The sequence below is a fragment of the Pyxicephalus adspersus genome, chromosome 5 (assembly GCF_032062135.1).
Source record: "Pyxicephalus adspersus chromosome 5, UCB_Pads_2.0, whole genome shotgun sequence".
NCBI classification, from domain to species: Eukaryota; Metazoa; Chordata; class Amphibia; order Anura; family Pyxicephalidae; genus Pyxicephalus; species Pyxicephalus adspersus.
The window spans coordinates 68,484,803-68,506,605 of NC_092862.1; the positions used below are offsets into that span (position 1 = coordinate 68,484,803).

At 35.7% G+C, this 21,803-nt stretch overlaps 1 protein-coding gene across 1 annotated transcript in view; it reads right to left on the reverse strand.

The window, feature by feature from the left end:
* The window catches only part of LOC140331105 (cadherin-6-like), a 198,152-nt gene that overhangs the window by 95,521 nt on the left and 80,828 nt on the right, over window positions 1-21,803 (reverse strand). The window contains exon 2 of the mRNA XM_072411844.1: window positions 13,959-14,339. Coding sequence (XP_072267945.1) covers window positions 13,959-14,195 — 237 coding nt within the window. The 5' untranslated portion in view covers window positions 14,196-14,339. The remainder of the gene's footprint in view (window positions 1-13,958; window positions 14,340-21,803) is intronic.

Here is a 21,803-nt window from a genome sequence, read left to right on the forward strand (position 1 = left end):
CAAATGCTTACATAAATAATCTCACTGATATCAGAAAAAAATGAAATAGTTTCCATACCAAACTCATGTTTTTCATTTGTGCTAAATAAAATTAATAGTATATTTTAAAATATTACCAGACAGTCAAAAATTAAATAGATGTGTACTGTGCAGGTCTTACATGAAACCAACTAAACATATATACCCACACATTTATGGCAACATATATTTACTACAACATCAAAGCACAAATTCCTTTAAATAATATAGAAATCTATCTATACAGACATCTATCGCAACAGTTTCAGAAAATCCTAAATGTCAACAAATATGTTCACATGTAAATCCCGCTCATTAAGAATTTTAGATATTCATGTAATCAAAACAGGTCACATGACCCACTATCGAACATAATAAATTAAACCTTTGCAGGCAATAATATGAAGCCATATACAATTGTTTCTTTCTTGGACAGCATCACAAAATTTTCTGTAACATCTAAAAACACAAGAAACACATTTTTGGCTACCACAATTAATTAAAATAACGATGGGTATAAACGATATGTTAAATACTATCTCTTCCAAATTGTACAGGCCAAAAAGTTCATAATGTATTCTTGAATGGAAAAAGGCTGTGATTAGCAATAATGACATCAAATATTTCAGGCTTATTTATTCTACTAGAAACACCACAAACCCAGCCCCCGGATCCAGCTAGGTTCCTTCTGTTAATAACAACTCATTAGAATCTGTAAGACTGATCGGTCTAGCACAATCCATGGTAAATGCAGCACCCCACACCATGCCTCATTAAAATGTCTGGCCAGGGAGCAACTATGGAGTGGTTGTTATCAGCAAATGTACTATTGGTAAAATGTTTCTTGGTACACAATATAAATTCTGTTTGTTTACCTACATACATAAATCCTCAGATGGCATTTCAAACCTTAAATTGTGTACAGTATACTTTTACTTGCCAAGTAATCCAGAAAAAGAAGATGTGATTAGCCTCCCATTACTATGCCACAACAGTTGAACAAGGTGTAGCACAAATTTTAGGACAGGCCCTTGGTACCAAAGTGAACAACAATAAGGACTTTTCAGTAATGTAAGTTCACAAAACTCTGAATGTAGGACTTCGCTCAAAGGCTTTCTATAATAGTCTAGGTAATGACCTATTTGATCTTGAAAGCTGAAATGGGAAACTAGATGACAGCTGCATTGTTTCAGTATCTTTGTTTTAGTTACATACCCTGAAGTATCCTGGTATTTTGGTACATACCAAAAGTATCTTCGAATTTAATATAGGTTTAATAATTCTTTAGGAACCTTATAATCAGCTTATCTGGTGCCATATCTAATGTACTGAGCAACTGTCCCATTTTATTGTTGCATGCCTGGAAGCTATCTTCAGTAGATCATTGCGTTTGTTGACTTTGCCATACAAATTGGTACATAATTTCAATCCAAGAAAAAGAGGTGACAATACTATTCCTCAAGAGTACAGTGACTTGGCTTTTTCATTTTAGGACAGGAAATGTTATTGTCAGAATCATCGGGTAAAAAAGGGGGTGAAGCCATCTAAGCAATATATTACTTTTCTGAAGAATAAATTATATATATAGCTATTGCTGCCTGGCTAACCCATGGAAGTAATGCAGCTAGGAACTTTTGATGTTATCTACGTTTTGTGATATGCCTACCTATTACAGGTCATTGACTCAGAAATAATAAAGGAAATAAGGCAATATCAGAGTTATGCTATAGGCATTTTTTGAAAGAAGGTCAGCAATGGAGGACAATACATTTTTTAACAAAATATTTATTATAGTAATATCACAAAATGTTTGCCTACAATAAGTAACCCAGAGTCATATGAAATGTTGAAGGTAGGTTTCACTATTACATAAAGCTTTGTGCTGCTGGATCAAGGTAAGGCAAGGTTTGAAGAGCAATACTTTTACCCCGTTTACTTTTTAGGTAGAACAAACCAGCCAGAGGGGCATAATATCACTATTTTCTTAGTCTACTGTGCTACCTTCAGCACATAAAGAGAGCAGTGAACCATATGAGACTCATTCTAAATTAGTATCCAAGAAGCGCACTCTATTTTGCAAATTGTGAAAAAAACTATTTGTCACCTAACATGTTCAGCTCTTAGACACCATTTGGCCTGCTATAACAGTGATAAGGCAATTTATTCTCCTGTGATTTGCACTCAATCAATTTCTATCCTGCATGTGCTAAAAGATGATTGCTTTGCACTGTATAAGGTCTTAAGCTAATGTTATATTTATGCCGTGTCATCTGATACACAAATCTTACATCCATTAAACAATTACATTTTCATAATTCTCCTTATACCTTGCTTTTCTTTAAGGAAATGGGCTAATTTGGGATAATATTAAAGCTTATGTGAAGTCACTAAATAGAAAACACACTATTATATATAAAAACATTATTATTTTTAAACAATTGTTCATTTTTATTCTTAAAAAAGCTGTCACAATTTGGATTTTTTGGCATTTATGGTACTGCCTTTCTGTGTTCTCTCTGCTCATCATTTTTTTCCAGAATGCAGGGAAGTGGCTACTGACTGAGGACAGGTAGAAATTAGTAAGGGGTAATTGGGAACTACATTGCTAAAGAAAAATACTTGTTTCCTTCAGTCTAGGTTTGGACTTACCTGTCCCACTGATTGATCTAACAGTGAAGCTCCTGCTAGAAGCTATTGTAAGGGGTATGTTAGTCAGACTGACTATGACACCACAGGCATTTTGTTGGTATAGAATACTGTGAGTTTTTTTAATTACAGGTAGTCCCTGTGTTACATACGAGATAGGGACTGTAGGTTTGAATATGTATGTAAGTCGGAACAGGTACATTATTTTATTAAATGCAATTAGGACAGAGGTTTGTTTCAACATATTATTAGGCAGCATGGTGTCAGTTACTGTAAAAAATACTTACTGTGAGTTAATCACAAACAAAGCAAAAAAAACCTTTATGGTGCCTAGACATTCATTAACTTCTGGAGCAAGCTGTGCTTTGATATGCAAAAAAAACTGCAGAGTTTGTCTTGGTCATTAAAGAGTTACAAAATGTTGCAGATCAGCTCAGCTCAGCTCAGGATCACCCACAACCTCAACTGTGTTTAGCAAAAGATTTCTTCTGTTAAGCTACGTACACACTTCCAATTATTATCGTTGGAAAACGAACGACGAACGATCCTGCACGATATATACGAACGATCGTATAGCACCGATCCTGCACATAGAGATAACGACACGATCGTTCATAGATATTGTACACACAATAGATACGATCGTTTAAGCGATAGAGGAACTATGTGCACGACAGGAAAGTGAACGGACGTTCGTTCATCACGCATGCTCTGAACATGGACGATCAACGAACGACCGTACACACGAACGATGTTCAACGATCGTCGTCCAATCCGATCCGCCGGTCCGGTCGTTCATTTCCAACGAGTTTCCTCGTTCGTCGGCGTCGTTGGTTACTTTTTTACGAGCGATTTTTTGCCCAATCGATCGTTCGTCGTTCGATTGGAACGATAAAAATTGGAAGTGTGTACGCACCTTAAGTCTTGTTCTAGTTCTTATCTAGAAGTGTCCGTATATCTGATGTCCTTAACCCGGGGAATACCTGTAATTAATTTATCCTAACACATAGCAAAGTGATCTATCACTCTACAGGGGTTACTTGACTTACCTTAGTGAATGAATTATAGAATTATAGATCCACTAACATTAGCATCTGATCATGTGCAAGATAACTTTTTTTTGTTTGGTTTGGTTTTTTCCATTTGTTTGCACATAAATGGGCATTCCTTGTATAGTGAATGTTCACCATATTCTAAGATAATTATCCTATGCAAAGTGATAATTCAGTAAAGTAATTGGGCTAAACCTATTTAGAAATAAAGCCAAGTAGCTCTGTTTAGTAGCTGAGGGAAGCAATTTGGCTAGTTCTGATTGAAAAAGGGGTAAGCTCTTACTTTTCATGTTCACAGTTACTAAGAAAACCACCACTAAATCCTGGAAGATTTTACATTTTAGCTTCGGGTCAGGCCTCAAATACAAAGTAATGATTAACAAGAAATTGATAGCTATGTTAACAGACTCTATAACTAAATTTGAGGTTGTCTGGACACATTGGGCCTGATATATAAAACATCTCTTAGGTTGGAAAGGATACACTTTCATCAGTGAAGCTGGGTGACCCAGGAAACCTTGAATAGATTTCTTAAAAGTAATTTGCTATTTGCTAGCAAATGTTTTGAATCCTGAACCAGATCCATTCCAGGTTTGCTGTATCACCCAGTTTCACTGATGAAAGTATATCCTCAGCAACCTTGGAGAGCTTTCATAAATCAAGCCCAATAGGTTTAACATTTCCTTTCCCCAATTTTTGATAGCAGACTGCTTTCCTTATAATTTCATTTTATTGGGGTTGTGGTAGTAATCCCAACGCATTGTTCCTCCACACCTTTCGGGTCCTCCATTTTTTCCATTCCATTCTTTTACCTGCCCCTCTTCTTTCTTACCTTTCACATTTTTCTGTGATCTCATAGATCTCCAGTTGGGCCATGGTTATAGAATGGTGTAGAAATATAGGCTGTTCATTTAGCGGTATAAAGTATCAACTCAAGAGATATAATTCAAAATATAATAAAGCTCTGCTGACTTCAACTAACCAATCATGTGCAAGCAAAATCATGTTTCATACATATCCATGCGCATAGCTTGGTAATCTTTGCAAGGTGAATTTTTACCACATTCACTAAGTCAAAATTCACTATGTTAAGTGAATTGTCTAAATTCATTTAGTAGATCGATGTTAGTGTGTGCAGCATCACCTAGGTCTGCATCAATTAATATCAGATAAGATGTGTTTAAAAAACAATTAAACCTAACATGTACTTATTTGCTTTTATGTAAATTGCTTGTAAATGTATTGCAAAAAAAAGCATGGCACACATTTTAAACACATTTTACCTATTTAAGTACTTTGCACATGTATGCAGGCGCATGCTCGGCCAAATAGAGAGAAAAAGTCTAGGATTGGAATTTTCTCAATTATTTCTTTTATCTTATTAAAATGTAGACAATCCTAATACTGTTTAATAAACCTTAAATTCTTTCCTACTCTTTGTATTGTTTAGAGGATATGTGCTTTTACATACTGTATGTGACAATTGCTAATAATTCCACAATTGTTAGCTTTAATTGTGAGCTTGAGCCACCGGCATAGTATGACCTTCACTAAAGCTGTGTTCAGTTATGGGGCATGGGCAATTTAGAATCACACAGTAACATCACTAAGAATAACCCATGTAACTAAGTCCTAAGGTCATTTTAGGAGATGCACATAAGCACTCAGTTATCAAACAATAGCCATATAAATGGTTAGTTAGATATTTTATATGCAGAACAAAAAAAAAAGTCAAAGTAAAAACTAGCTACAAAGAAATTACATAGTTCTTTTCCCCATAAAGTCATTTGAGGGCAGGTAACATAGGGCAATGCATAAAATAGAAAGTCTACATTTTAAATGTTACTTTAATGTAAGTATGGTGGTTTTACACCATATTGCAATTTGCTGCCTCCTAAAACATGTCAATCATTTTTAACATTATTTTTTAAAAACGCTATACATGTGCAATTTTGTATTTTGTGGCCTTCATCTTTTTTATTCCGTATTCAAACTCAGCACCACTGAAACTAACAGACCTCCACTAAATATTTATGATGGTAAAATAAGCAGTCTCAATACAACTGTAAATATATTATTCATTGGATATAAAATAAAATTTAATGGGAACCGATAAATTTCCTTTATAAGTCTTTTTAGTTGTTAAAGAGCAATGCACATTTCTTACTAAGAGGGAGCAAGCACTTATTGTGTCACAAGGGGACATTCAACATATGCTTTGAATGAACCTGAACAGATGCTACCAATTCCCAACACAACAGTGTGCCCTATCATTCATTTTTTCTAGTTATCACAAATTAACAATGTTTTAAAGGTAAAAGCATACACACGAATATAGTTCTAATGCAAATATTTATTGTATTTAGGTGTAAAATATCCCCTCATCCTGCCTATGACCATTCTATTACTAAGAACCCCAGACTCCTACACACTACAGGTTTTTCATCTGCCATATATGTCCATGAAACAATTGAAAGCTTTTTATACATATATATACATATGGGTTTACCTGTGTTTATCAGGATGGATCATAAATTTCATCCACACCAAAAACCCTCCAACATTGACTGTTCTAGTAAAATCATTTTCTCTATAGATCAGGTCAGGTTGCTGTATAATTATGTTATGCTATACTTATTAGATTATGAACCTTGTCTGTGTTCCTAGAAGTGAACTTTAATTCTCCCCAGGCATATGATGGCTTTTTTAATCATTTCATTCCCTAAAAACGTGCAGTATAATCATACAAAACTGTACCTTGGTTGACATTTGAATTTCAAGTATCAGTAAGTTTTTGAATCTCTCTATAACTAGCCCCTGGCCTCTGGTGTATGTCTACTGCCCTTTAGAGAGCAGTGGCATGATTGTTGAAGGTAGAGCAGAATGTTTTTAATGTGTGGACTCTGACTGGGTTTTGACTTTTGATCTTACCTTTATAACCTGGGAGGCAAGCTGGCAAGAAGGGGACTAAAACTATGTACACACGTCAAATTTTTCTCGCCTGATGATCGGCTCAAGTCGACTATCGGGCAAGAATCTGGCGTGTGTACAGCGCGTGTCGTTCATTGTTCGTGGATCCGTCCTGGCGGATCCACGGACGCAGAACGATGAGCGATCCTAATGCAAGGGAAGGGGGAGAGCGCACAGCAGGGTGCCGCTCCGCCACTCTCCTCCCTCCATAGAGCAGAACAGTGCTGTATGTACCGCACTCGTTCATGCATCGTGATGTTCTTATCGCTGGAAAGGATCGTGAAAGATCCTTTCCAATGACAAAAAATTGCACGTGTGTATGCAGCTTACACTGCGTCAGGAGAAACTAAAGCAAACTTTTTGTATTACACAGGTTTTTTTTAATCAGCTGATTAGTTAATTTTTGGTGACCATTTCTGTAAATATTGGAAAAGAGTTAGAAAAACAAGTTTGTTTCAATGCAAAAGTACTATACAATGTGAAAGATTTTTTGACAATTGCATGTATTGAGATATACATATACAGATATGGCAATATATAAAATGTAAAGCTAGGTACACACTTCCAATAATTATCATTAGAAAACGAACAATTGCAACCGATCAATGATTATGTGCAATTATTTTTGAACCATCATATTGGGCACAATTCAGTACAGGCTGTAACGATACGATCATTCAAAAATATTCCACCAATAGTGTACACACGCTGCATACAATCGTTTGAACGATACAGGGAGTGATATGTAAAGGAGAAAGTGTTTTGCAGAAACATGCTTGATCATTGAACGACCGTACACAGGATAGATAGCGAACGATCGTCGGCCATTCAGATCCGCTGTGATGGTCGTTTATTTCCAACAACAATCCTCTTTCATCTGCGTCGTTGATCACCTTTTTGTGAATGATTTTCAACCAATCAGTCATTCGTCGTTCGTTTCCAACAATAATTATTGGAAGTGTGTATGCAGCTTTAGGCTTTTCCAACTATTGTTTGCAGTAAGAAAAGTGGTGATCGTTGCTCACTACCTATGATTACAATGTGTGAACACAAGGGATATGGGCTGCATCCCATTATTGTGTAGAAGCAGATACTTAGTCCACAACATTACCATAACTACTTTATAATTTGTAGTTGGGTATTTTCATTACTCATATAGTTTTACAGTGATTTTTTTTTCAAGTAAAAGGAAAATAGCAAAAACAAATAATACATTTTTGTATTCTATATATCCTTTCCCAACTACTTTCTTTTAAAAATACAGGGTATATGTCTGGTAGCTATGCTGTAAGTGGCAATCAGTGATGTCCTTATCAATTCTAAGCTAATGGTATTTCAAGTGCTGATTGGCAGGGCAGGGCTGATCTTCAGAAAAGGCCATATTACAAATTATACTTGTCAATGTCTACTACAAAGTTCATTTGTAATCTCAATCTAAAACATCAATGTTATTTGCCTCTCATTTCACTTATTAAATTACTGAATGTTAGTAACGTATTTGTTAGGAAAAGTAAAAAAAAAATCAATATCTTTCTAACAAATGTGCAGATGGTAGGAAAGTAAACAGCCCAGCTTTCTTTATGACACCTAGCTTTATACACAGATGCGTTAAAGCATTGGAAAGTACATCACATGCTTTGGATTGACACTGAGTCATAGATATGAAGTACTAATCAAAGCATTTTTTTTCCTTCAACACTTTTAAAAAACATAAAGTCATCAAAGATAAAAGAACATTTTACATACAGCTAAACTCCAAGACAAAGATTTTGAGATATATATTGTTAGAGCTTCTGCATTACACTGACTTTCTAAAGTACTAGTTAGGACTAGTTTACATAGAAGTGTACTTACAATTTAACACATATTACACCTACATTATGAAGAAAACAGAACAGACGGTGGTTTCAGCTGTCCATCTATCCATCCATCTGCCCACATAGCCATCAATTTGTACTACATCAGACCATTTCTATTATTCTGAAATGAATAAACTTTCTGCTTCTGGTAAAGTAGAATTTTGTCGTTCAACTATGTAGCAGTTAGAAGGCATCCATTACATCTATCTACACATCAGATTTCTGTATCTGCAAACTATCTATCCTGATCATTTCTGGTGACAGGCAAATGAATGAGCACTGTACACCTTTGGCTATTCTATGTAGAAGGGAGGGGAAGAATACAAGAGCAGCACCCCACTGTGCTCTCCTCTATAGAAAAGTATAGCAGTTGTCCTGGCTTGGTCATTGATTGATCTGCCAGGACAGATTGGTAAACAATATTGGGGGACAGCTGGATGTAAGATAGATTTTGCCTTAGACAATGATGATCATCTAACTGTAGTATGAAGCTTTAGAACATACTGTTCTTCCCTATCGTGTTTATACTGTGCAGGAGAAGCACATACAATGTAATAATTTACTAGAATTAGATGTGTTTTGGGAAATAATCCATCTTATGTTTTAGCTGTTTCACATGGTTATTGGAGGGAATTTACAAGCTAGTTAGTGGTCAGCGCTTTATATTTTTAAGAGCCTGGAGTGCTTTTGCTGATGTTCATCTATGTGCCAGCACCTGAGGCTTTTCCCATTTTTGTTTTTTCAAAAATCCTTGAGGGTAATAGGCGAGGCTGGGGCAGTATACAATGGACACACAGTGGACCTTCGAAAAAGGTAACGCAATTTGAGAAAATTCTATTTGTTTGCAAAAAGCAGTTTTGTTACAATGTTTTGGCAAAATTTTACCATCTCTGTAAAACAATATAAGGTACAGATGATTGCAATTGTGTGAGATGGGAAGAGAAGGGAACACAAAAGTTTTGAAGAGAGCCAAGGTACTGAAACAATTGTGAATAAAGAATGAGAAAGTACAGAGCCAAAAAAAAAGTTCCTACATTAGGTGCATTTAAAAAAGCTTTTAAAACTTACTCTTTACAAGCTTGCCTACCTATCTTCATCTGCCTCTTGATTTATTACTATTTACCCACCATGCCCCTTTCCCCTCATATTGTCTACTACTCCCACCCACCTCTTGTTGTTAGGCCCATTGGACAGGGCCCTCTCCTCCTCCTGGGTCATTGTTTCTACTTAATATTCTTTGCAATGCCTTTTTGTACATTGCTTTGTAACATGTTGGCACTAGCCTGTTCAGGCACAACACATCTCCTCGCACTAAGTCTTTAAATCCGAGCACCGATACACTTAAATGCTGATGTATGAGCCAGGGGTAACTTATTCTTACCATTCCCGCAATCATGAATGCCTTTTTCTACCCATAAAACTCCCCACATAAAAGCAGCTTACCTGCTGTTGAGGTAGGTTGAATTGCAAAGAATTATCATTGTAATAACTCAGATATAAGCAGGTTTTGGTATGCATTAGTTACCTACAGAACGTGCACCTGCTGCTTCAAATACATGCCTTTAAAAAGCCTTATGCCATTACAGATCTCTTAGAGCTGCTGAAAAGGTAATAAAATCCCCTTGCATAGAAATATGAAGCAAATACCTAGAGAATGTTCACAAATACAGTGCAATAAAATAAAATACTTTATGCAGAGATTAAAAATCATACACCACGTCAACCTTGAGATCTGTGGAAAGAAATTTTATGGTTCAATTATTTTTTTATGCTAGTTGTATTTCTTATTGGCAACAATGCTGAACAAGAAAAATACGATGTTTTCTGTAATTATTTAAAGAATTCTACAGTTCACGTGTTTTTATAAGAACGTTGGGGATGCTTTACTAAACTGAAGCATCTAATTGTGCTGGTTCTTATTTTATTTTTCTAAACAGGTGTTTAAAGCACATGCATACATGTTTTATTTAAAAGCAGTTATGTTCATTGTCTTAAAGGAACTGTGTAGTAGTTTTGTAACTATATCCTTTATTTTATTTTATAAAAAACAGAGCGATGCCAAGACTGGAAAAGATAGCCTATCATGGCAGAACTTGGGTAGTGCAGCACATTTTAAATGGATCTGGCTCAGGATATAAAACATTCACCAACTAATACCAAATGGTTTTTCCATTTTCCATTCCCATTCCAAAACTAATCCAGGTTGGCTAGGTCACCCAAGTTCTACCATGATAGTCTATCTTTTTGAGTCTGGGAGAGCTTTAATAATTAAGGCCTAGAATATCTAAAAGGAAAACAACTTTTCTTTGCTTGTTTTCTTCTTCTCTCTCTCTCAAATACTAAATTGTGCATCAGTTTAAAAAAAATATTTTTCCATCAATAAAAAAACTTCAACATACTTTACAAATCTGTTGTCTGGGATTCCAGGCACAAAGGTAGCAAAGAGAAAAACAGAAACATAAACTTTCTAAAAGGCAGCCTGATGCTCATCTAATTTTGATAATAAATGTCATTAAGTGCAAGAAATATTTGTACATGAATGTGTACATGAATGCCAGCATAGCATTCAACTCATGTAACCGGAACTATTTAATCTCCATGCCAACCACATGTCTGAAATATATTCTACAATAAAGTATACTCAATTTTAATAGTAGATATCCTACAATGAGCTATTGTTATGGTGATGTGTGTTTTGGTGTTTCCAAAAGGTTATTGGTATAGACCACTACTTTATACCTAATTCACCTTTATAACAGAACGCACAGATTGATACAATGAATAATTCAGCTTTATCAGGAATCTGCTTAGCAGAACAAAATTCCCCATTTAGAGTCATCCCTAAACAGCACACAATTTCCCTATTTAATAATATGCTCATTTTACAAAAAGCTTAATTTCCACATAGTGCCATACAACACCTGCAGCTGAAATACTGGCAAACTGTCAGAGAAGGAAGGGAAGAAATGATTAGCTGCAAACATTTGTATAATTGGATAGAGGAAAATTCCTTATTTGTGAGCCATGTATCAGGGATGGAACATCTTTCCTTATACAAGTCACTCATTCAGTTACTGGTGGCAGATGCTGGCCCTGTTACGGGGATAAATTACTGAGAGCCCATACTGTGCATATCTCTTCTGTTTCTTCTCCCAACTCAGAGCAACTTTGACATACTCATACAAGCATTAAAGAAACAATTAAACTTAAAAAAACTTTATTAGGTTAACAAATGGCCACAGGCTATCTGCAAAATGCACTCAATGCACCCCTAGTGCTATTTCTGCTGTCCCCAGAAGATTAAGAGTGTAATGCTCTGACTTTATTTCCACAGAACTTTCCCTGCTAAATATCTATATCAATTTAAAACATCAGTAAATAGGAAACTTTATATATATATATATATATATATATATATATATATATATATATATATTTTTTTTAAAACCTCTGGTTTTAACTGTGGTCAGTTACCCCTAGACATAATTTCCTGTTGTTAAAGAAAGTAATGGGAAAACGCATTAGTTAGAGATTTTCATAAGCTACCAACAGGTGATTAAACTCTTGGGTTCTCTTTAGATGTCTGAGGCTCTTTTTAGTTTCACCGTTGAAAAATTCTGATGTTTACAGAGCTTAGTAGCTCAAACTAATGCATCTCATCCATTCAAGCAATATGTTTGTCAAACTGGTTACCCCAAAAGTGGAGCAATATTGGAACAAATATCATCAGCGAGCATTTATATTAATAAAATATAAAACTTCAACAACAATTAAGCCCTATGACAAAGGGGGAAATTTGGTTTTGAAAATGAAAGAATATGATAAACTGTTTCTTTTGATTTTGAACAAGCAATTGGAAAAAGATTTTACAAACTGGTTATTGCAATTTTGAAAGATATTATTAAGTATGGAAAATAATTTTTGAAAATATAGCATCCTCAAGCTCCTGTGTTAAATGTTCTTCCTAAGACCACTAAGAATGATAATTTACAGCAGGGCATACCTGGTATAACAGATTTTTTTGGTTGATAAGTATCGTAGACTGAATGGCTGGATGGAATGACTGGCATGGAAAGGCTACCATCATTTAAACTATAGATGGTATAAATGTTCCAATCAAGTATTAACCATTGATAGGTAAAAGCATCATTGTAGCATTCCCCATTAAAAGGGTCATTGTGGAAAAAAATAGCATTCGACACGATGTTGGTTCTGCCACCAGGGAAGCATCTTGTTGGGATCATAGCTCGTGCTATTTGCATTCCAATTTGGACCACTGCTGGAGATATGATCGTTGCCTGGCCCACCCAAAAATCTCTGTGGAATTTGGAGTATTGCATTTAAATATTGGAAACTGGGGTGATCAGTCTTTTAATTGATCCTTGTCTTGAATGTTGTAGGCAGCTGGGAGTTAGCCTCAGCCAATGCTTCAGAATAGGTAATTATCAAATGGAAATTATTATATATTTAGCAAGCAGCATGTAGCAAGATATTGTACAGGGATAATTATTTTCACCAAATTTGCATTATCATCACCTTTTACCTATATACATTTTGAACCAGGGGGTACTTTGGGGTTTTTGGGAAGACACCATTAAATCAAAGGTTACCATTTGATTAATGTGGGTATGTGCCCCCCCCCCAGTAAAATTTTCTAACTTTGATTGTTATTATTGTATGTTTTTATAATATACTAATGACCTTTTTATTTTTGTTCATTTAGAAAATAGAACTATGTTCAAAAAGTTGGTTATTTACTTGTGACGGTCATTTAAGTAATTTACTTCAACACTGACAAATGATTCTAAGTAATATATTTTGTTTTATTTCTAACAAATAACCATCATTTTATTTTATGTATTTTTTGTGTTTGTAAGATGTATTATAACAAAATAGTATTTTTTTACCACATTAGAGGGATCATGAAAGGCCAATTTGTTCTATATTGTTCATTTCAATGCCCCCCTCCCCAGTCTAAAGAAAAACAGCCTTTGCTACAAATTCAAAAACCTTTATTACTTAGTGAATTCTGTGTAATGGATGTAACCAGTATTAAATGATTTATTATACATAGTAATACATTAGTATAAAATGAACACACCACGCAAAACTAAAGAAAAAAAAATACAATTGCAGCCAGGAGAAACAATATGTACATTGCACCTATGCAAATGTCTATTTTAATCTGTTTCAGCTATTTTAGCCATTCCATCTGTCAACTTATTTGAAATTTTAGGCAGTTTGCTAAAGATGGTGGGAATTCAAAATAAGGAAAGATTACAGGTATTGGAACACAAAGCTGTTAAAGAAATATTGTTATCCATTGTTTATATACTGTAAACATATCGAGTAAACTGAGTATTTTAAGCTTTGCTTACAATTCTTCAAACTGTGAATATAGAACAAACTATACCTTGCCGACATACTGGTAATCCGATCCTGTATATTCCTCAAGCAGGAAGAATTGATTCCACATCCAGCTTCTCTTAGATCGGCTCCTTTCCATGTCATTGCCCTGGCCAGGTTCCTGCTCCTCCAGCAGTGGCTCTGTGGTGGTGGCAATAGTCCTATCCGGAAGTGGAGTTGTAGAGCTTTTTTGAAGCTCAATCACCCAAAATATGAGCAGTAAGAGACATTTGAAAGTTCTCATTTTGCAGGAATAGAGATGTGAGCAAAAAGCACTCACGACTGAAGTTTCCCTTTTAATTCCCAAACTGGGTTATTTCTTCTACTATATTCAGCATCAATCTTCCTGCTGTCCCATTTCTAGGTCTCTCTGGCTCTCAACGGATACCTACAAGAAATTCCAACAGAAATTATTCTTTGACATTACTGTACTTAAAGCTGCACAGTTAAACAAACAATAAAGTCATCTAAAATGTGCCTTGCCACTTAAAGATCCTTAGAGAACACACAGACTCCAAGAATTTAACACGCCGTGCTGGGAAAAACTGCTACTTTCACATATCAAAACCTAAAATAGCTACTATAGACCACAAAGGAAATGTGTGTTAAAAAAATAGCCATATAGTCTGTCTGTCTGTCCATGTATCTATACCTATATATTCAACACCACAATACCCTCCTCCACCTCCTCAAACCCTGATCTAGATTTAAAGGACAGCTAATGAAGACTCCTGAGAATCCACTGTGGATTGTGGAATTCCTGAAAAGGATGAATGGCTGATTTAAGTGCATAACTCAGGAAGATGATGGGCAAGGCACCATTGTATTGGCATGTTGGAGTCATGTAAGGAGGCCATCTAACCCATGTGGAAGGTCTGCAGAAGGAAGTATAGGGTTTAGATTTGGAGAAACGTGTATATATATATATATATATATATATATATACGTACACCATCTTTTTCCTAGTGATAATTGCTGGACAACAAGAATAAAGATCTCCTTATACTGTTTTACAAGTACACTTTTAAGCTAAGCTACAGGTTTGAAATACTATACATATTACATATTACTGTCATCTCTAGTTAAGTCATAACAACACATTCGACAATTGTAACATTCATACTTTCCACTTTTTAATAAGAGCAACCTCCCTTTTAGCAGTCAGTCTGTAGGAAGTGATTGGAATGAATGTGTCATGGATGACAACCATGCTAACTATAAAAAAATGTATAGAATGACATTAAGATGGCTTATTAAGAGAACGAGGCTTATTAAAAGAAAAAAAGAAAGACATATTAATACAAATTACACCTGAATAAAAAAAAGGAAGTGAAATGTATACTGCTAATTAAAGAACAAAATGCACCATTCATAGCTGATATCTCTTTTGTGCTGTGTTATTATTATTCCCAGATTTATTTGAACAGACTGTTATTAATCATTCTTGGCAAAGAGCTATGGGTCTTAAATATTTGCTCACCTTTTTTTTAATAGGCAACAATATAAAAAGGAGAATCACTATGATACACATCTGGTTCATCTTGATCATTAAAAATAACAATATAGCAAGCGTCAATCAATGCAACAACGTTAAAAGACAACAACATATAACTGCAAAGCAGAACAGCTGTTGGTCCTTGTGAACTATAATTGGCACAGACAACACTGCAGTTTTCTTTACCTGTCTGAGTAAACATTGTAGCATCTCATCCCGTTAGATCTACCAGGAATGCATATTGGTTTTATTTAATGAGGCAAAAAAGTATTGTCCAAAGTGCAGTAACCAATTGCAACTAATCAAGTATTCTTTTAAACTCGTGCTGTGATAAGATGCAGAGCAGGAAGAAATGGTTAGATAACCCAGGACCATGCCACTTCAATTATTGGCCGAGCTCCTAGTGCTCATTTTTTGGGAAGAATGTTGCAGCAGAAAAAAAGAAATACTGTATGTGACATATATATTGTATGTAATAACTTAATTTAGTTCTTATTGAACTCAATTTAAATAATGAGTTAAAGGTAATGCTATAGTATATCCCAAATCCCACCATGGTCACTATTGTTGGATTGTTTGGTCTGCATGTACAGTAAATGTTAAGAATATTATGAAATATTTATTAACAATATTATTAATATAATAGAAAAACATATATATGTAATACGTCTTCACATTAAATGTGATCCTTTAAATAAACCTTGAGGTATATCACAATATAGTACACTATAGTACTACAATATAGTAATTCATTTAAATATTGGTAGTCAATAAGTCTGTAAACTTAGGTGAAGCATTCCAGACTGAGACAAGCTATTAATGAAACTCCTTTCAATTCATGTTGTCTATGACAAGCTGACGAGTTAAACCAAACAAAACTTATTCTATACAAAGGTTGTCATTACTAAAAAAAAAAAAAAAAGACTGTCACTTGACGCTGGACAGAATGGATGGAATAGGGTCTCAGCATTGCAGTCACACTAATAATTATGTTGTCTTTTTTAGTCTGTCACTTGGCTGGTAGGTCATTCTAAATCTGTCAAAAATCTCAAGACCTAAAATGTGCAATTGTCTCTCCTTTCCCTTCCCATCCATTCCTACTGCTTTCTCACTCTGCTTTTCTCTCTGCCCTATTATAACCACCATGACATTAATACATGCTGCTCTATTCTCCTAGGTACAATTACGAAAGAAAGAAGACAGTACTATCTGCATGCACTAGAAAACCAAGCCACATGCTGCACCATATACCGTTACAAAGAGAGAAATTCTCCTTCTGTATACATTAAATTCATGGATAAAAAAAGAAACTATAACCCACATAGAAATTTATTTTAGCTCGTTATGCTACTTACATTTTTAAACACTTCACTCATGTGTGGGCCCTGATATGTTGCATTGTCTCAGCATTTAAACAACCTTGCAATTTACTGCTGGCAGAGGTAAAGAGTGTCAAGTGTCTGCCCAAGCGATCGGAAAATGAGACAGTACACAAAGGTTACTGTATCCACAGGAACAGCAGAATGTCCTATTAGAAGCTACTAGTTAATGACTATGACAGAAGCAACTGCAGCAGTGCTTGTAGCTCCAGCACAGAAACATGTAGTTAAGCAGTTCCCAAGAAAACATCTGCTTTTTTATTTCATTAGATGTGACTAATCAGCTACTGCTTTCTGCCAACTGCAGCAAGCTTTATAATTAGTTACTTACATTATTGTTACTGCTGTTTAATGTCCACTTGTGAAGTACCCTAAACATCAGAGCTCTAAAACGGTTCCATTTATAATAAACCGCTGCCTAAATAAGCCAACAACAAAACATCTTAGTAAACCAGTTCTTTTAATGTACAGTTAGGCGAGAAAATGAGACGGTCTTTTTACATCCAGTACTGGCTGCAAAGCACTTGACATTTGTACTAGATTGGTGCTACGCTGGAAAATGACACAAATGACCTTATTTATTAGGAGCAACGTGCAAAGTGCTTGTTATGGACTTCTTCATCTTTACATTGTTATTGCTCTTTGAGCTAGCTTGTTAAAGTGAACATGCCAGACATGTTAAACTTAAAAGTAAATGTCCTTCTTAAGAGAAGGCATCACAGGAAGCCATTCTGATCCTGGTTCTGTTTAGTGGTATATGTTATATTGGATGAAAAAAGGATAGTTACAATTGCATCATTCCATTTTATTCACATTAAATAGAAAACTATTAAATTTTAATGCTGAACTCCAGGAAAAAAATGTATTGCAATGGGGTTGCAAGGAATAAATGTTCATTTAGACCAGGGGTCAGCAAACTTTTTTGGCTACTAGGCCATTTTAGGAGGTCAAGAAGGCACACTAGGCCGGACTCTCTCTCGAGTCCCACGCTGATGGCTCTGCCCCCCGCCAGGAACAGCCCTAAAGGAAAATGCTTCTCCTCCACAATGCATACGCAGGAGAGGGAACACCCCGGAAAGGAAATATCTCTCCTCTGCAATGCATACGGAGGAGGGGAACGCCCCTGAAAGGAAATATTTCTCCTCTGCAATGCATACGGAAAAGAGAGAATGTCCCCTTACCCCAGCAGTGGAAGTGTTAATGCTAAAGGCCGGAGTTTGCCTATCTCTGATTTAGACCTAGCGGGAATACAAGCAGGACATTGCTAATCTTACATCTGACCTGATTCCTTTTCAATCTATGGGTGGGAACCCAGCTTCCAACACTTACAATGCAGGGCTATTGGATTTGCATTGGGGGGAAGCATAGTGACTCAGAGGTTAGCACTCTGGCTTTTGCAGCACTGGGTCCCGGGTTCCAATCTCAGCCAGGACACCATCTGCATGGCTTGCGTGTTTACGAGGGTTTCCAAAAACATGCAGTTAGTTTAATTGGCTTCCCCCAGAATTGACCTTAGACTGTATTAAAGACTTATGACTATGGTAGGGACATTAGATTGTGAGCCCCCTTGAGGGACAGTTAGTGATGTGACGATGGACTGTGTAAATGGACTGTGAGTGTAGTGTCTGTGACCTCATACTATAGTTGCTTATGGAAACGGCTGCAGAGGAAACCAGTTGCACAGCCAGTGGAAATTAGGAAATAAAGTAGAAACCCTGTTTACATGGTTACAAGGGCTACTAAAGGGAAAATATTAGTAATAATTAAAAAATGAAAACACTTAGCAACAACTCTATAGAAATCTGAATGGTTCCTAAACGTACATAGCCATTTTTCATAATTGCATTGCACGTCCATTGTCCAAGATCAGAGCAGCATTGGCAGTGTCTGACTTCATGTTAAGGTAGTCCTAATTTAAACAGAAGGTGCCAGTAATTTTTTTTCTTTTTTTATTTATATTGGATTTCTTGCCAACAGCGGCATGAACATAAAAAAGTGATTCTACAACACTGTGATCTAGTTTCACATGTGACAGAATAACTTTAAATAAACCCAAAAGAACATTATTTAATAACATTGTTGTTCAAAATTCAATAACCTACGGCAATCAATGAAAAAGCATCAGAGTAAGGCAATAAAAGCAGAATTGTTTTCTGTGGGCACCTGCACACAATTGTGATTTACATTACTTCAATGTTCTTTTTTTTATGAATGATTAATTTTTCGTGACCACATTGTCTAGTAAACCTATTCGGCTTACTGGGGATACAATGTACTCCTAATTAAACAAGCTTGTATGGTAAGGTGACAAAAAAATCACCTTTCTATAGCTAATCAGAACAGTATGAGACATGCATGCTGAAAGCAATACTCTGTTCATTTTCTTTCTACTCTAAAGTTGTTAGGCAATATTTCTATATAAGGTATTTCAGGAGGCCTGCACAATTATAAATCCAAGCACTTTATAGGTTAATAAATCTTGTTAATTTACTTATCCCATTCACTTGCTAGTCCCCTAACCATACTGCGAAATATACAATAGCAAAGGTAAGAAAAATCAATATTAATATCTGTCCAATAAGAATGAATAAATGTGAAGTTGGTCATAAGAAGCCAGTGCAGATCTTTTTAGCCTATCTAATGTAGGTCATTTCAAGCAATAAGTATTCAGGTTTTGGCATTTATTATATTTTACTGTACTTTTTCCATTAGAAATCAAGTTGCTGGTTGAGAATCTCTATTTTTTTTTTGCAAAATAATTTAAAAGATCGAGATACTGGTGTGGGGATAGTATACTAGACAGAAGGGAGGTTTAAGGTATGAGTAGTTAACAATTCCTGAACTTTATTCACCTGGTTTTAGTTATTTGGATCTTTAACTAAACAGCTATGTATCTACCTTATATACCGTATTTTTTGCCGTATAAGACGCACTTTTTCTTCCCCAAAACTGGGGGGAAAAGTTAGTGCGTCCTATATGACAAATGTGTTATAAAATAATAAAATAATATACTCACCCGATACCCGATCCTGCGTGTGTCTCTTCTCCTCGCTGGCTGCATGCTGCTTGTGTCTCTTCTCCTCTCTGAGCAGCGTGTGTCTTCTCCTGTCTGTAGTGCAGAGCGAAAGAAGCCGGCACAGCGCCACCTGCTGTTCCCTGTCCTAACTGCCGTACAGTGGAAAAAAAGTACAGAGTGATCAGAAGGGGAATTTGAATGACACAGAGTGATCAGAAAGGGATTTTGAAAGGCACAGAGTGATCAGAAAGGGAATTTGAATGGCACATGAGTGATCAGAAGGGGAATACCGGTATGAATGGCACATGAGTGATCAGAAGGGGAATAATCTTTCAGAATCTTTTTTTTCTAGATTTTCCTCCTTTAAAATTGGGTGCGTCTTATATTCCGGAGCGTCTTATACGGCGAAAAATACGGTAGTTTTCGGCTGAACTTTATGGTCATTAGGTGAGAATCGTTCTTAGTGGTATATCTAGATAATTTATTAGGCAACGCTTTTTACATCATTTATTCATCAAAGTATCATTTCCTAATATGAACTGTTGGTGGTATCGTATCTGCACTATTGAAAACCCATTACATTTCAGGTTGGGATTCTAGTAGTCTTATTTTATTTAGGTTTTTACGTGGTTTCTGGTATTTTTTCTCATTACTTTCTACTGAAAGTAGTAATAAGAGGCGATGAGGGGAGTGCACTGCGCTTGGGGTGAGTAACCTACTTTGTGTTCCTTGTTTGTGTTTCCTGGTAAGACTACAAATGGCGGTTAAGCAGAAATCTTGAGCATAGCATGTTTACCCTATTCAAAGAAGAATAGTGAGAGGGTTTACTTCTCTGGCCATTAGATGCAGTCTACTTCTTAGCAATATTTTACCTATGTCTGGCACATAAGTCAACAATCATACATAAGTCAAGCCTTAAGTCTCTTGAAACCAACAGCCTAATTAACGCCTTTTATCTCATTAGTTATATATAAGTTGGGTTGTTTTTATTTGTTGATTTCCTTTATTAATTATGAGTTAAAAAAAATCTATACTACATTATATTCTCTCACAAATATCACTACCCCTTACTTGCCCTTACTTACTCCAAACTCAAACTGGAAGGTGCACATGTGTACCCAGCATACCAGAATTTGCTAAATTAGGTAGTATTACCAACTATGCATATTTAGGTAATGTTCCATCTATAAATAAAATACCTGGAGCTACAGGACCTTTCCACTCTAGAAGAATAGCTTTTCTATCATAAAACATCATCATCATCATAAAGTATCAGTCTCAGTTTAATCCTTTCATGTTTGCGATGAACAAAGCCGCTGATTAAAGAAAGGATCCTGCTCTGCTTGTACCCCATGTTCACTTTATGATGAACCAGGTTTTTATCTTCAGCCAACTACATGTCTTAGGATTACATGCTCATTTTTTATAGTTACTTTTTTGTGAAAGCGATTATACAATGCATAAAAAACTGAACCTGTGCTGTTGAAGCTCATGAATCAATTAATAATGATTCAGTTATCAATTATTTATAAACTTCCAGCAAATTAACTCTAACCATGACTCATTTCACATGGGACATATTGTTCTGCTCCCATGTTTCCGAATTCATAAATTTCTGGATTTTTATTTATTTGCTTATTGGAAGCAAATTCATGTGTAGAATATGTGTTGACTACAAAAAGTAAAATTAATATCAACTCACAAAATCAACCTTTGTGGGTTGTTAGTATGCAATATGCAGCAATTCAAGATACTGCTACAAACTACTCCCTAGAAGCCTTTTTTTTGGAAGTTTCCAGAAGATGCTCCTAATTCTATGTTGGTGTCTTAGTGTCCAACTGAACTGATGTGATATTGGGTGTGCCTATGCTATGCTCCAATCTAAAAAAATGTCAAAATTGTATGAATTGTTTGGGAATCCTTAAGTGCAGGTGAGGCACTATGAAATTTGGGCCAGTGATG